The 14,514-nt window shown below is 43.6% G+C and overlaps 3 protein-coding genes across 3 annotated transcripts; all 3 read right to left on the bottom strand.

Moving 5' to 3' along the window:
* Positions 1–2,877: 2,877 nt before the first annotated feature.
* On the bottom strand, positions 2,878–4,875 carry LOC109748744 (uncharacterized). The gene is made up of 3 exons (XM_020307767.3): positions 4,694–4,875; positions 3,784–4,065; positions 2,878–2,899 (listed from the first exon to the last, which is right to left on the bottom strand). The coding sequence occupies exons 1-3, from the start codon at positions 4,873–4,875 to the stop codon at positions 2,878–2,880; spliced, it is 486 nt and encodes a 161-aa protein (XP_020163356.3).
* LOC120968446 (desmethyl-deoxy-podophyllotoxin synthase-like) lies at positions 4,042–7,333 on the bottom strand. Its single transcript, XM_040395240.3, has one exon. The coding sequence runs from the start codon at positions 7,127–7,129 to the stop codon at positions 5,600–5,602; it is 1,530 nt and encodes a 509-aa protein (XP_040251174.1). The 5' UTR covers positions 7,130–7,333; the 3' UTR covers positions 4,042–5,599.
* A 1,157-nt stretch (positions 7,334–8,490) lies between these two features.
* Positions 8,491–9,701, bottom strand: LOC109748743 (uncharacterized). The gene is made up of 5 exons (XM_020307766.3): positions 9,666–9,701; positions 9,467–9,582; positions 9,115–9,310; positions 8,677–8,845; positions 8,491–8,579 (listed from the first exon to the last, which is right to left on the bottom strand). Exons 1-5 carry the CDS (start codon positions 9,699–9,701, stop codon positions 8,491–8,493), a joined length of 606 nt encoding a protein of 201 aa, XP_020163355.1.
* Between the last annotated feature and the right edge of the window lie 4,813 nt (positions 9,702–14,514).

The raw sequence follows: 14,514 nt of genomic DNA, 5'->3' as shown, positions 1-14,514 counted from the left end.
TAAGTGGTTTCTAGGGTTTTTGGATAACACTAACTACCTACATGCACAATCAAGGCGATAATTCTTGTTGCTAGATTAACTTTCGGGGTGTGTGAGGGAAGAGACTTAATTAAAAATATCTAGCCCCACACTAAACTTCGTCTAATATGCATGACCCCCTAGAAGATCATTCATCTTCATCGCCCTCTTGTGTATGGGGCGGTTGACTGTTCTTGACTGTGATGAAGCCCAAAGAACTCTTAGTAGATCGTCAACATCTAGAGCCGAACGATTGTCGAAACTTTGTACAAAGCTACATCATGCCGTCAATGAACTAAAACGAAGCAACGCCCAAGGGAAGCATAGCAAGAACATCAAACTCTCACATCCACATGTGAACTAGATCGAAACCTACATCTACTCATAGAACTGCTCTAATGCCACTGTTGGGAAATGCAGTAGAAAACAAAAAAAATCACCCTACGATCACACGGGAACAATATGAATATGCTATAGGGTTTGGATCAATGATCGTTACCGACTCCGGAGTGCAATGGAAGTAGACAAGTCGGTGTAGATTGTACTTGAAGTCCCTCAAACCATTGATGACGATCCCGTGAACCGCCCTCAAACGATCCCTTGAACAGAAGACCGAAAGCACGACCTCTCTACTTGGTTGCAAATGTACGGTCTTCACGATCCCGGAGCGCTTCGCCACCCAGAGCTAATCGTTGCTGGAGAATTAGAGGAGGATATTAGAACCACACCGTGCTTCTAATTATGAGGAGGAACCAGGTCTGCTCTAATTAGTCAACTAGGACCAACAAGAACTAGAACTAGATGAACTATAGAAGGCTCCAAAACTTGTGTATTGAAAAGGGCCAACACCTCATGTATATATAGGTTAGAGGGGATAGGAGGGGCTGCCACCAAGGGGAGAAAGCCCTTCCTTGGTGCGCCGTCCAAGCCCCCCCCCCCCCCCCACACACACACACACACACTCCAATTTGGCCTCCCCACTTGGAAAAGTGGGGAGCCTTCCCTATTAGGCCATGGTGGCCCATTATTCCTTTCACAACTTGCCCTTTTAAGGTCCATTGATATTAAATTAAATATAAAAGCCCTCTAACAATTACTAGAGTATATTATATATAATTTTACACCTTCGGAAATATTTTTCACCTATATATTATTTATCGGTAATACCTACTATTGCCCAATAAACTTTGAAACCCTTCTGGTGACCCCAAAACGCTTTCGTTTCCTCTCGAAACTATTCCGAATATTGATGAAACAATTCCACAAATAAATACTTGGTATTCTTATACTACTAACACTCAGCAGATCGTGATTACCTTAAGCTTGTCACCCTGTAGGTTCGGCGAATCATATACATGAATGAAACCCCTTTCGTACAATGACTGATAGCGTAACCGTGGACATCCATATCGATCCCTATGATTACATGAATGACATTTGAGTGAACCTTTGGATATTTTGTGATGTTCCCTTTGTTTCACGATACTTTACAAAACCCCGGATGCATCGGTCCCCTCCTGAGTCATGCACATGCTCAATATATCATTGATCTCATTGTTGGTTTTGCTCTTCTTTCTCGTTGAAGTGTTCCGACATCCCCGTGACGTAGTTACCTATGTCTAGCCAGACGATGATGGATGCCGTCACACCGAGAGGTCCCTAAAAATATATCTCCATCTTCGAGGAGCAAATCCCACTCTCGAGCTATCCAGTCCCTTGTCAAACTTTCCGATGAATCCATAAATTGTCATCATGATCACCTAGTTACAGATGACGTTTGACCAACCCCAAAGTCCACCGTATGGTAGGAAGTGACTACGATACTCTCATGGTCTGAGGAACTAAAACACATGTTAACACTCCGTGTTATAACAATTTATTTCAGATGATATTATCTCAAAGTATAACAAACAAGATTGGGTCGATTCGATATGATCGTTCTTCTAACGTCATATTCTCAATATTGTTTGAGGACTATCATTACACTTTAATGATATCCTAAGATATGGAAAACATGATCACAAACACTTGAGCCAGTCTCAGAGGCAAGGTTGGGCACCTATACTTTACCATTTATTATTCCACACGTGCAAATAAATGAGTTTTCCACTGAATCACATATTCCAGTATCACAACACTATGAAAATGGAAATATAATAATATGATATTATTACCTCTAGGGCATATTTTTCCTGCGGGTTATAGCCTCATGTTTATTTTGACTGTCCCCAACAAGATATAGCCTCGTGTTTATTCTTCAGCCAAAGTTCATCACTGTCTTCACTTTTCTTTACTTGAACACTAATTTGAAAAGACCTTTGAATCTATTTGACCACTTGAATCTATTTGGGCTCTAATTGAATCTATTTGAACACTAATTCAGTTATAATGCCAAATCAACATCAATCTTATCTTAATGCTCTATCATTATTATAATACAAATTTGTTTTGGCGGTAATTCAAATGTTGGGCGTTACAGAAATGTTTGGCAGTACAGAAATGTTTGGGTGTTACCTTCTGCACTTTTGCATGATGTTATCTTCTGCATGATCCTAGCACAACTGTCTCACAAATCATATGTTTACTGCTTCTTTTGGGTGTTATCTTCTGCACTTCTTTTATGTTACAAACACCGCCAATAGCAGTATTGGGGCCATTGACTTGCTATCTTTTTTAAGTGCTTTCAGGTGATATAGGGATTCATTAACCATCCATAGATGTTCATCTTTTTAGGTGCATGGTGTTCGTTTGTTTTTGAAGTACTCCTCTTGAGAAATATTCAGATGATATAGGGATTAATTAACCATCCACATCACTAGTTTAAGTTTTCCTCTTTATGCAAAGTTGTCATGATCATTATCAATACTGGAAGAAGAAAAACCTGAAGAAGAAAAGGAGAGAACTGCATAAATTCAAATTCAGTCAAGACAAGCTTGTGATCATGATCATTATCAATAATGCAAGAAGAAAATCCTGAAGAAGGAAAGGTTAGCATCTCCCGCATTTGCTTTGCTCTGTGTGATTTACTCTAGCATGTGTATAGTTAACTGAATTTGCTCTGTGTGATTACTCTAGCACTATTGGAGCCATTTGCTTTGCTTTGCTCTGTGTGATTTACTCTAGCATGTGTGTTACTCCTTGAAAATGAATAGGATGGATGTCATACTTAACTGAATGATATAGTAGTAAACTGAATTGTGACAATAGACTAGACAGGTAACTGAAATTTATGATACTTGAATGAAAATCACATTAAAATATCGCGAAAATGCTCCATAGCAGTGTGAGAATACTCCACTGTAGTTGAAATTTCATAGTGAACATTACAAATATTGACAGAACACTTATAACTGAAATTGACAGTACTTAACACTCCACTGTAATGTTGATGGAACTGACGGTACGCAAATGTTCAGAAACTTGGCAATGCTCCACTGACATACACAAATGTTCTATAATGCCAATACTCCACTGTAATGTTAAAAAATTGACAGTACAGAAATCAACATCAGTGTTGAGAAATTGACAGTTTAGAACCAGAAATTGTCAATGTTTGAAAGAACGAGGGCGTTTTTGCAAAATTGCCAGTACACTGCCCGCACGACATTTTTTCGGGGACGGAGGGAGCACTACTTCAATAGGGAGTTTCCACAAGATGCGAATCGTACTATGAATTTTGAGACAAATTTGCATAGCCGCAACCTAGAAGATCGATCATACAGATTTCCCACACGTTGATCGATCTCCACATGCAAATTTACTTACAGAGGTGGCACGACGACGGTGGCATGCAGCCACAGGTCGCTCTTCCTCCTCGCCGTGATCCCGAACGCCTCCGCCATGTCCAGCTCCTCCGTCCCCCCGGGGAGCTCCCAGTCGAAATGGAAGAGGAGGCTCGCCAGCGCGACCTCCATGACGGCGAGCCCGAACGTGATCCCGGGGCACATCCTCCGCCCCGCCCCGAACGGCACAAGCTGGAAGTCCGTCCCTCTGGAGCCATTTGCTTTGCTTTGCTCTGTGTGATTTACTCTAGCATGTGTGTTACTCCTTGAAAATGAATAGGATGGATGTCATACTTAACTGAATGATATAGTAGTAAACTGAATTGTGACAATAGACTAGACAGGTAACTGAAATTTATGATACTTGAATGAAAATCACATTAAAATATCGCGAAAATGCTCCATAGCAGTGTGAGAATACTCCACTGTAGTTGAAATTTCATAGTGAACATTACAAATATTGACAGAACACTTATAACTGAAATTGACAGTACTTAACACTCCACTGTAATGTTGATGGAACTGACGGTACGCAAATGTTCAGAAACTTGGCAATGCTCCACTGACATACACAAATGTTCTATAATGCCAATACTCCACTGTAATGTTAAAAAATTGACAGTACAGAAATCAACATCAGTGTTGAGAAATTGACAGTTTAGAACCAGAAATTGTCAATGTTTGAAAGAACGAGGGCGTTTTTGCAAAATTGCCAGTACACTGCCCGCACGACATTTTTTCGGGGACGGAGGGAGCACTACTTCAATAGGGAGTTTCCACAAGATGCGAATCGTACTATGAATTTTGAGACAAATTTGCATAGCCGCAACCTAGAAGATCGATCATACAGATTTCCCACACGTTGATCGATCTCCACATGCAAATTTACTTACAGAGGTGGCACGACGACGGTGGCATGCAGCCACAGGTCGCTCTTCCTCCTCGCCGTGATCCCGAACGCCTCCGCCATGTCCAGCTCCTCCGTCCCCCCGGGGAGCTCCCAGTCGAAATGGAAGAGGAGGCTCGCCAGCGCGACCTCCATGACGGCGAGCCCGAACGTGATCCCGGGGCACATCCTCCGCCCCGCCCCGAACGGCACAAGCTGGAAGTCCGTCCCTCTGAAGCCATTTGCTTTGCTTTGCTCTGTGTGATTTACTCTAGCATGTGTGTTACTCCTTGAAAATGAATAGGATGGATGTCATACTTAACTGAATGATATAGTAGTAAACTGAATTGTGACAATAGACTAGACAGGTAACTGAAATTTATGATACTTGAATGAAAATCACATTAAAATATCGCGAAAATGCTCCATAGCAGTGTGAGAATACTCCACTGTAGTTGAAATTTCATAGTGAACATTACAAATATTGACAGAACACTTATAACTGAAATTGACAGTACTTAACACTCCACTGTAATGTTGATGGAACTGACGGTACGCAAATGTTCAGAAACTTGGCAATGCTCCACTGACATACACAAATGTTCTATAATGCCAATACTCCACTGTAATGTTAAAAAATTGACAGTACAGAAATCAACATCAGTGTTGAGAAATTGACAGTTTAGAACCAGAAATTGTCAATGTTTGAAAGAACGAGGGCGTTTTTGCAAAATTGCCAGTACACTGCCCGCGCGACATTTTTTCGGGGACGGAGGGAGCACTACTTCAATAGGGAGTTTCCACAAGATGCGAATCGTACTATGAATTTTGAGACAAATTTGCATAGCCGCAACCTAGAAGATCGATCATACAGATTTCCCACACGTTGATCGATCTCCACATGCAAATTTACTTACAGAGGTGGCACGACGACGGTGGCATGCAGCCACAGGTCGCTCTTCCTCCTCGCCGTGATCCCGAACGCCTCCGCCATGTCCAGCTCCTCCGTCCCCCCGGGGAGCTCCCAGTCGAAATGGAAGAGGAGGCTCGCCAGCGCGACCTCCATGACGGCGAGCCCGAACGTGATCCCGGGGCACATCCTCCGCCCCGCCCCGAACGGCACAAGCTGGAAGTCCGTCCCTCTGAAGTCCACCGCCGCCGCGGATTCCTCCTCGAACCTCTCCGGCCGGAACTCCTCGGCGTCCGGCCCCCAGCTCGCCGCGTCCCGGCCGATGGCCCACGCGTTGACCAGCACCATGGTGCCCTGGGGCACGTCGTACCCGAGGACGCGACTGGGCTCGCGGCACTCCCGCGGGAGGAGCAGCGGCACTGCCGCGTGCAGCCGGAGCGTCTCCTTGATCACCAGCCGCAGGTACGGCAGCTCCTGCAAGGCCTCCTCCCGGGCGCGGCTCTGCCCGGCGAGCGCGCTGCGCACCTCCGCCTGCGCCCTCCGGAGCGCCGCCGGTTTCCGCACCAGCTCCGCCATGGCCCACTGCAACGTCGACGCCGAGGTCTCGCTCCCGGCCCCGAAGAGGTCCCTCATCATAGCACGGACCGTCCCGATGTCGAGAGGCGCGCCGCCGCCGCCGCCGTCCAGAAGCACGTCCAAGATGTCCTCCTCTTCCTCGCAGCCGGCGCCGGCCGCCTTCCTCGCGCGTTTCTCCTCGATGACGCCGTCCATGAGCCGGGACATCTCCCGGACCGTCGCCTCCACTTGGCGCGCCGTCCCGCTGAGCGCGCGCGCGAGGCGCGACGACGGAAACAGGTCGGCGAGACTGAACCCAGCGGCCACCCTGACACCCTCGCAAAGGCACGCCAGGAAGGCTTCGCGGTCCGCGATCCGGTCGCCAACCATGGAGCGCACTACGGCGTCGGCGACATACGTGGCGACGAGGGAGCTGACGTTCACAGCGGCTCCGGACGCCGCCTCCACGGCCACGGACGCAACGAGGGCGGCCGCCTCGGCCTCACGCGTCCCTCGGAACGACCGAACCCGCGGCGCGCCGAGAAGCTCCGTGGCGCAGAGCTTGCGGACACGGCGCCAGTGGTCGCCGTGCGGCGCGAGGGCGATGCCGAGGCCGTCTCCAGTGAGCGAAACAGTGGTGTTCGTCCTCGGCCGCGTGGCGAAGGCGACGTCGTGGGTCTTCATGATCTCCATCGCCGCGGCCGCCGACGAGGCCACAACGACGGGGAGCTCGCCCATGCGGAGCAGCATGAGCGGGCCGTGCCGGAGGGCGAGGTTGCGCATGGCGCGGTGCGGGAGCGCGCCCACGAGGTGGTGCATGCTGCCGATCACCGGCAGCTGCCATGGCCCCGGAGGCAGGTTCAGCGTCACGCCACCATACTGCTTGCTGCGTCGCCTGAGCTTGACGACGAGGAGAAGAGTGAGAAGCAGGATGGCACCGGCCAAAAGCAGGCCATGGTTCTCGTGGTTCCCCGCCATGGCTATGGCTTGGAACCAATCGGCAATCGGTCGTAGTTTCTGTAGGAGCTAGTAGCTGTTGCTCTCAAGATGGTGAGGTGATGGATGCCGTTTGAGCAGCCTAGCAGATGCTTGCTAGCTCCGTTCCAAAACAGATGCCATGTTTCCATTGTAGCCGTCTAAATCATCATCAGTTAAGAGTAGTTCAGTAGTACGTATGCATCATCAGATCAATCATTGTCTCATTCGTTAGTTTGAGTTTATCACTTGTTGTATCTCTTTGTCTCATCAAGAGTCAACGTATGGGTGAAAAGAGAGTTTATTCCTTTGAAAATTAAGCGAGAGCAGAATAGGGTAGCAGATCGTTTGGCTATGTATAGTCGTACAGAGAGTACTACTGCTATATAACTTGGGCTAGGTCATCCGTGTATTGAGGAACTTCTACCTCTCGATTGTAACCCTCGAATTTCAGTTTTTTTCATTAAATCTGGTCAAACTATGGTCAAAATACTTATTCAAGAAGTATTAATGTTAGTACATAATTATTCAAGAATATTAGTGTTACTAAATAATTATTTCAATTTTTTGAATGTTGGTCAAATCTGGTCAAACTATGGTCAAACTGTGGTCAAACTTATTCAAAAAATATTAGTGTTACTAAATAATTACTGTTTTTTAGAATAATAGTTTCAAACTCAAACGGTGAAACGTGTGACCTAATGCTCAAGCTAAACTGCTGAGGGTTAATAGGATTGTCAGCTTACATTTGTTAGGAAAACAATAAATGCGGACTTGGAAAGTAGAGTGAATAGAACTCCGAAGTTAAGCGTGCTCAGGCTGAAGGAGTGAGAGGATGGGTGACCGGCCGGAAAGTTAGACGATTTGGAATGAGCGATCCACACTAGAGTAGTTAAAAGGGGTGATTAGAGACTAAATCATTAAATAATTCAGAAAATTGAAAATCAAAAAAAAATTCAAATTTTTTTTCCAAAATTTTCAAAAAAAAACCTTTAGTACCGGTTGTACCAACCGGTACTAAAGGTCCCCCATACCACAGCGCGAGCTCACGTCACGTGGTGGGCCTTTAGTGGCGGTTCGTGCCGAACCGGTACTGGGGGAGGGGGGGGGCCTTAGTCTCCACTCTTTAGTGCCGGTTGCAGAACCGGCACTAAAGGCCCTTACGAACCGGTGATAAAGCTTCGTTTTCTACTAGTGAGCGCAAAAAAAAAAGAGTCAACCAGATACGAGTTCACACTGTGTATATATATATATATATATTGCGTCAACATAACTACACAAAGATGTTTTCTTGTATTTGTGGTTTCTTCAACAATCACAGCTTCAGGGTCTCGCATCCGAATCCAGCAGGATGCAGTAGACGCCTAGGGGACGTCGGGGTTACGGTGCCCAGATATTTCACTCTGATGATCCGACCCCGCGAGATGCAACGACAGCACATAGTTCCTAACCTGCAACAAGCAACGCAAAACAGATGATGCGCAAAGCAAAGCCTAGTGGAGATGATACGCGGCATAAAGCGATACGTTTTCGACGAGTTTCGCATATCTCTAGCGCCTTGATCTGCTGCTGGTACTTGCCGACGATCTCCTTGAACTGGGACCGTTCTTGCACCATGTCCTGGTAGTCCTTGAGCCGGTTGTGCTGGATAAGAAAGGCCCTCTTCAGGACGCCGTTCTGGTGAAGCAGGCCTCCCAGCATCTGCTTCAGTATCTTGTGCTCCCGAACGGGTCGAGGACAGGTGAGCACATTGGTATTTCCAGAACAACATCCCAGGAGTAACATTTGATTTAGCAGTATCATGTATCAATTGGTGTCTTATGGTTGTGATCCACTGTCAATGTCTGAACTTGGACTAGCAAAGTACTACTCCCTGTTATTTGACACTACTACTAGTGTCAAAAAAACGTCTTACATTATGAGACGGAGGGAGTATGTCATAATTATTAACAGCGTGTGTATCAATCAACAGTAGATGCATCAGTTACCTCACGCATTTTCTGCTTTTCATCAGGAGTATTGCAGTGTGCGGCAGATTTGTCGAACAATTCAAGTATCATGAAGGCTCGATTCTTGGTGTCGATCAAATCTGAAGCGGCCGACATCTCCTTGACAATTAGCTCCGCACATTCAGTGTCGTTTGTCCGATTATTCATCTTCATCACCGGGACATCTGATGCCACTGCGATTAACAATCATTGACATATGAACAACTTGAGTTAGACAAGATGCACATTGTAAGACTATTTGTACTCGTCTATATCACCTGACATAATCATCAGGCAACATGAGGAAGAAATGTCAGGTTCAATTTTGAGCAATATTCGTTCAGCCATATCTCTAGATGATGCCGCATCAGCATTGGTTGGTGCTGAATCCGACGCCAAATAATCCTTGAAGCCTCTGATTGCAGCATCCAAGACCTTTCCCGACGCTTCGAAATAGCCTCGAAGAAGCTAAAAAGATCCCCAAAATAACACATTAGATGCCTACAGAGCAATACAGTATGAACCTAGGTTCTCAAGTCTCCCACTGTTACATGAACCAATGTTATGTCAGGATTCAAGAAAACCATGGCCCAGATGTTGTCCACCAGACAACTTTCATATACATGCTAATGTTTCTTAATTCAACCTTTTTTTTCATGAATGCTTATTTCAGTCATCATCTCTAAAAATCCAAAGTAGCGGGCAATCTGTTGAGGCGAAAGCGTGTAGTCACTACCGAAATAAACCCCTATGCCGAGGGCTTGAGGCCGTCGGTATACGGCTGCCGTCGGCATAGGCCCGTCGGCTTTGATCTCCACGGTGCAGGCTTGTCAGATCGTCGGCATAGACATATATATCGACGGCTTCCGTACAACCGTCAGCATAGGATCACCGTCGGCACAAAAAGTGGCGAGGCGGCAACTGACGACGCCGTCAACAAGTGGATCCAATGAAACCTATGCCGATGGTCTATGCCGATGGTCTGGCCGTCGGCATATACGTGCCACGTGTCGTCTCTTCATTGGATCCACTTGTTGACGGCGTCGTCAGTTGCCGCCTCGCCACTTTTTGTGCCGACGGTGATCCTATGTTGACGGTTGTACGGAAGCCGTCGGAATATATGTCTATGCCGACAACATATCTATGCCGACGGTCTGACAAGCCTACGCCGTTGAGATCGAAGCCGACGGGCCTATATATGCCGTCGGCATAGGGGTATAGGGGTTTATTACTTTATTCCGGTAGTGATGTTGCTCATTATTTGGAGTTATTTGACTTTTTTAAACATTCGATGAGTTGTGTGATTAAACTGCAGTTCTAGAAAAAATTCGTAGACCAATGGCATATTTCACGCCTTGTAATAACTAGCGTCTGGTTTCCTGTGCCAAGATTTGAGCGACAAGTTACAAATTTTATTGACATAATGTAACCGACCCAGAAATAGACCTGGGCATGCTCGAGGCCCAATTAGTCATCGGAGGTCAAAGTTGTTACAGAAGTTGCATGACAAGGTGTTGCCTTTGCTGCCGAGGGAGCCAAGCTCAGCAATAGTACTTGAAGACGGTCTGGTGGCTTGGCTAGTCGATGATTTCATGGTACTTGATTGATACGCGTGCTCTGCCGGGCCAGGGATTTCTGCCGTGGTTGTGCTGGGGATTGTTGTGATGATCTATCAATTATCTTCTCTACTTTATACTACCTAAAAGAAATGGAGCGTTCCGTTTCTCATCTTACGTATTGGGCTTCGTCCGACCTCCTTTAGGCTTTGTTTTTTTTTCTCCCCTTTCATCTCTGGTTTTCTTTTTTAAAATAGGTTTTAGAAAACCAGCCGCAAATTACGCTCTAATTTGTCTCCCTAATTTCCTTGGGTTGGACGAGCCAGAACTCCTCCCGGCACACCATCTCTCTCATCTCTCCTCGTATTCCCAATCCCATAGTAGGGTATTCCGCCGCCGTCCACCTGGCTCCTAGCGCTGCCACGCCTCTCGTCTCCTCCACCGATCCTTCTCGTCCACGTCCAGGTCCATCCCCCCCCCCCCCCCCCCACACACACACACACACATTTGTTCTCAAGTCTTTCCTGGGGGAGACAGATGCCACTTGCCACCAGTGGTATGGTGGATCCACGCGGTTGCGTGGCCGCCGAGGTGTTCCGAGGGACGGTCAACGCCAGCGTGGGCTTGCTGGCTGCTGCTGCTCACGTAGAGACAGAGAGAGAGAGAGAGAGAGAGAGAGAGGCGCCGGGGACGATTTCGCCAGATGAACCAGGCCTCAGGTGATGAGAGGGAGGGAGAGAGAGAGAGAGAGATGGATTTTTTTTTGTGACCGAGTGATATGCTGCTTCTACTAATGCGTATACAGAGAGGGGCATGTGTCTAATGCTGCTCTGCTAATGCATACACAGGAGATAGACAAGTTAAGGTGTGTGCTAACTATGTGAGCGTGTACTTCGACTACTATTATTTTTAGTTGCTCTGCTATATTGCTTTTCTTTTTTTGCTTCTCATTTGCACGTATGTGTGTTAAGCAGATTGTTGTGATGAAAAATAAATAAACAATATGATCTTTTGCAAAGCCGTGTTGAACTGCATGATTTATTTTTTGAGAAACGAACTGAATGATTTATAGTTGTGATGAAAATAAAAATAAACAATATGATCTTATGCAAAGCCGTGTTGAACTGAATGATTCAAAGTAGAATTATGCTGTCTGATATACACAAGGGTTGTAAAATTATATGTTAGACATAATTTATATTGATATACTAAAATTGTATGCTCCCGTAGCAACGCACGGGCAATTACCTAGTACATATCAAAGTTTCGGAGCTCCATCAATCTATATAAGTTATTTCTTGAAGAAAACGCAACCTAATGCCGAAGGAGTTGTAATAATCAATTCCTTGTACCAATATGTTGATCAAGAAGAAATAATAGGCTACGGGCAGAATATCATAACCTTCATGCAAGCAAGTCAAGTTGTCACATTGCCACTGAATTATTGTCACAAGTAACGAAGACAGGACAATTCTCAATCCGCGATCTCTGGGCTAGAATTATAAAGAAGTTTCACAACATTTCTATTACAGTACAACAAGAGTGAGCGGATGCGCCGGTTTTCCCGGTTATCTGGTCGCTCAGTTTGCACTTTTTTTTATGTGGTCGCTTACTGAGCGCTCACTTCGAGTTCACCGATCATAATTGACCGGCTAACCGTTGACTTCTCGAGAAAATGCGAAAATCCAAAAAAAAAAGTTGTTCAAGGATTTGAAAAACATCACGGGTTCAAACAAAGTTTGTGGATTTTAAGAAAAATCATGAACTCAAAAACAAATCACGAGTTCAAAGAAAAGTTCACGGATTTGAAAAAAAGTTTGCGGTATTGAAAAAAAGGTTCACCGATTTTAAAAAAATAAGCTCAAAAATTTCGGGCATCTGAGAAAAGTTCATGCATATCAAAGAGTTCACAAATTTGACGGAAGTTGACGCATTTTAAAAAATATTAAAGGTTTCACGGCTTTGAAAAAATCCAAATTGAGGAAACAAATTCACAAATTTGGGAAAAAATGTTGACAGATTTGATAAAAAAAATGAAGTATTTGAGGGGAAATAACTCAAAAATTTAAGTTTAAACATTCGGAACCAATTCACAGATTTGACAAAAGTTCACAAATTGGTAGGAAGTTTCGAATTTGAAAAAAAAAAGCAGTCATTGAAAAAAGAAAAAGGAAATAAAATGTGAAAAGAAAATTTATAAATAAAAATAAAACAAAAACCATCCAGAAATCCAAAAGAAGAAAGAAAAAAACCCAGTCCGAAGCTTCTCAAAACCGGTGGGCCGCTTCTCAAAAACGAAACACGTCACTTACGTATGTGCGATCGAAGAAGGAAAAAAATGGTAAATGGGCTGGTTTTCCCGGTTATCTGGTCGCTTAGTTCGCGTTTTTTATGTGGTCGCTTACTGAGCGCTCAGTTCGCAGTTCACTGATCACGATTGACCGGCTAACCGTTGACTTCTCAAGAAAATACGAAAATTCAAAAAAATTGTTTAAGAATTCGAAAAAATTCACAAGTTCAAACAAAAGTTTGCAGGATTCAAGAAAAAGTTCTCAGATTTAGAAAATCATGAGTTCAAAAATTTCACGCATTTGAGACAAGTTCGCGCATTTCGAAAAGTTCACAAATTTGACAAAAGTTAATTCATTTTTAAAAATTCAAGGGTTTCACGGCTTTGTAGAAACTCCTAATTGAGGAAACAAATTCACAAATTTGGGAAAAAATGTTGATGGATTTGAAACAAATGAAGTATTTGTGGGGAAAAAACTCATCAATTTAAGTTTAAACGTTCAGAAAATATTCATAGATTTGAGAAAAGTTCACAAATTGGTAGAAAGTTTAGAATTTGAAAAAAATAACTCATTTAAAAAATAAAAAGGAAATAAAATGTCAAAATAAAAATTACAAATAAAAAAATAAAAACCCATCAAGAAATCCAAAAAAATAAAAAACCCAGTCAGAAGCTTCTCAAAACCGGTGAGCCACTTCCGAAAAACGAAACACGGCACTTACGTATGTTCGATCGAAGAAGGAAAAAAAATGATAAAATGGGCCGCCCAACTGGAGGACAGGGTGTGCGTCTGTTTGTGAGATGTAATGGGGGCACAGCTATCTCTGGCTTCTTGCGAGGCGTAGGGAAGCCTTGTTAAAGGCGACCGTGAAACTTGGCCGACCCAGAACGTGCGGCTGCAGTCTCATCTTTTTCTGTTTACTTTCTCTCTTTTCTTTACTTTTTTATATTTCCAAATATTATAAATATGTGTATACAAAAAATTTGATCATATATTAATCAAGCCTTTAAAAAATGTTAAATGTATATAAAAAAGGTTTCTCATGTATACAAAAAAATAAACAATGTGTACAAAAATTGATCATACATTTATAAAATGTTAATCAAGTATTTAAAAAATATTTAATCAAAAACTTTCAAAATGTTAAATCTATGATGACAAAATGTTTCTCATCTAAACTAAAATTGTATACAAAAAATATACAATGCGTATGAAAACAAATGTTGATCATGAAATTTATAAAATGTTAACCAAGTATTTGAAAAATGTTAAATTGGAATAGAAAAACTATTTCTCATGTATATGAAAACTATACACAGAAAATATACAATGTGTATAAAAAATATTGATCATGTATTTAAAAAATGTGAAATGTGTATTCAAAAATGTTCCTGATGTATACGAAAAATATGTAACGTACATTGAATAAAAGTAGACATCATAAAATATTTAAAAAAATATTAAACATGTGTATAAAAATGTTCCAGCTGTCTATATTAAATGCACATATTGTGTGAAAAAATATTTATTCCCATTAATAAATTGTTCAACAT

The sequence above is a fragment of the Aegilops tauschii genome, chromosome 7 (genome assembly GCF_002575655.3).
Source record: "Aegilops tauschii subsp. strangulata cultivar AL8/78 chromosome 7, Aet v6.0, whole genome shotgun sequence".
Classification (NCBI taxonomy): Eukaryota; Viridiplantae; Streptophyta; class Magnoliopsida; order Poales; family Poaceae; genus Aegilops; species Aegilops tauschii.
This window is presented reverse-complemented; position numbering and strand designations above follow the sequence as displayed.

Bases quoted from the DNA above. Each gene is read 5' to 3' on its own strand.
- LOC109748744 (XM_020307767.3), bottom strand. From the start codon at position 4,875: ATGTGCCCCGGGATCACGTTCGGGCTCGCCGTCATGGAGGTCGCGCTG. The intron at 4,066-4,693 runs GTAAGTAAATTT...TTCATTTTCAAG, and splicing joins ACCGTCGTCGTGCCACCTCT to GAGTAACACACATGCTAGAG. The intron at 2,900-3,783 runs GTAAGTAAATTT...TTTCTTCTTCAG, and splicing joins ACCGTCGTCGTGCCACCTCT to GTTTTTCTTCTTCCAGTATT.
- LOC120968446 (XM_040395240.3), bottom strand. From the start codon at position 7,129: ATGGCGGGGAACCACGAGAACCATGGCCTGCTTTTGGCCGGTGCCATC.
- LOC109748743 (XM_020307766.3), bottom strand. From the start codon at position 9,701: ATGGTTTTCTTGAATCCTGACATAACATTGGTTCAT. The intron at 8,846-9,114 runs GTAACTGATGCA...CCCGTTCGGGAG, and splicing joins AAAAGCAGAAAATGCGTGAG to CACAAGATACTGAAGCAGAT. The intron at 8,580-8,676 runs AGATATGCGAAA...GTTGCTTGTTGC, and splicing joins GCAGCAGATCAAGGCGCTAG to AGGTTAGGAACTATGTGCTG.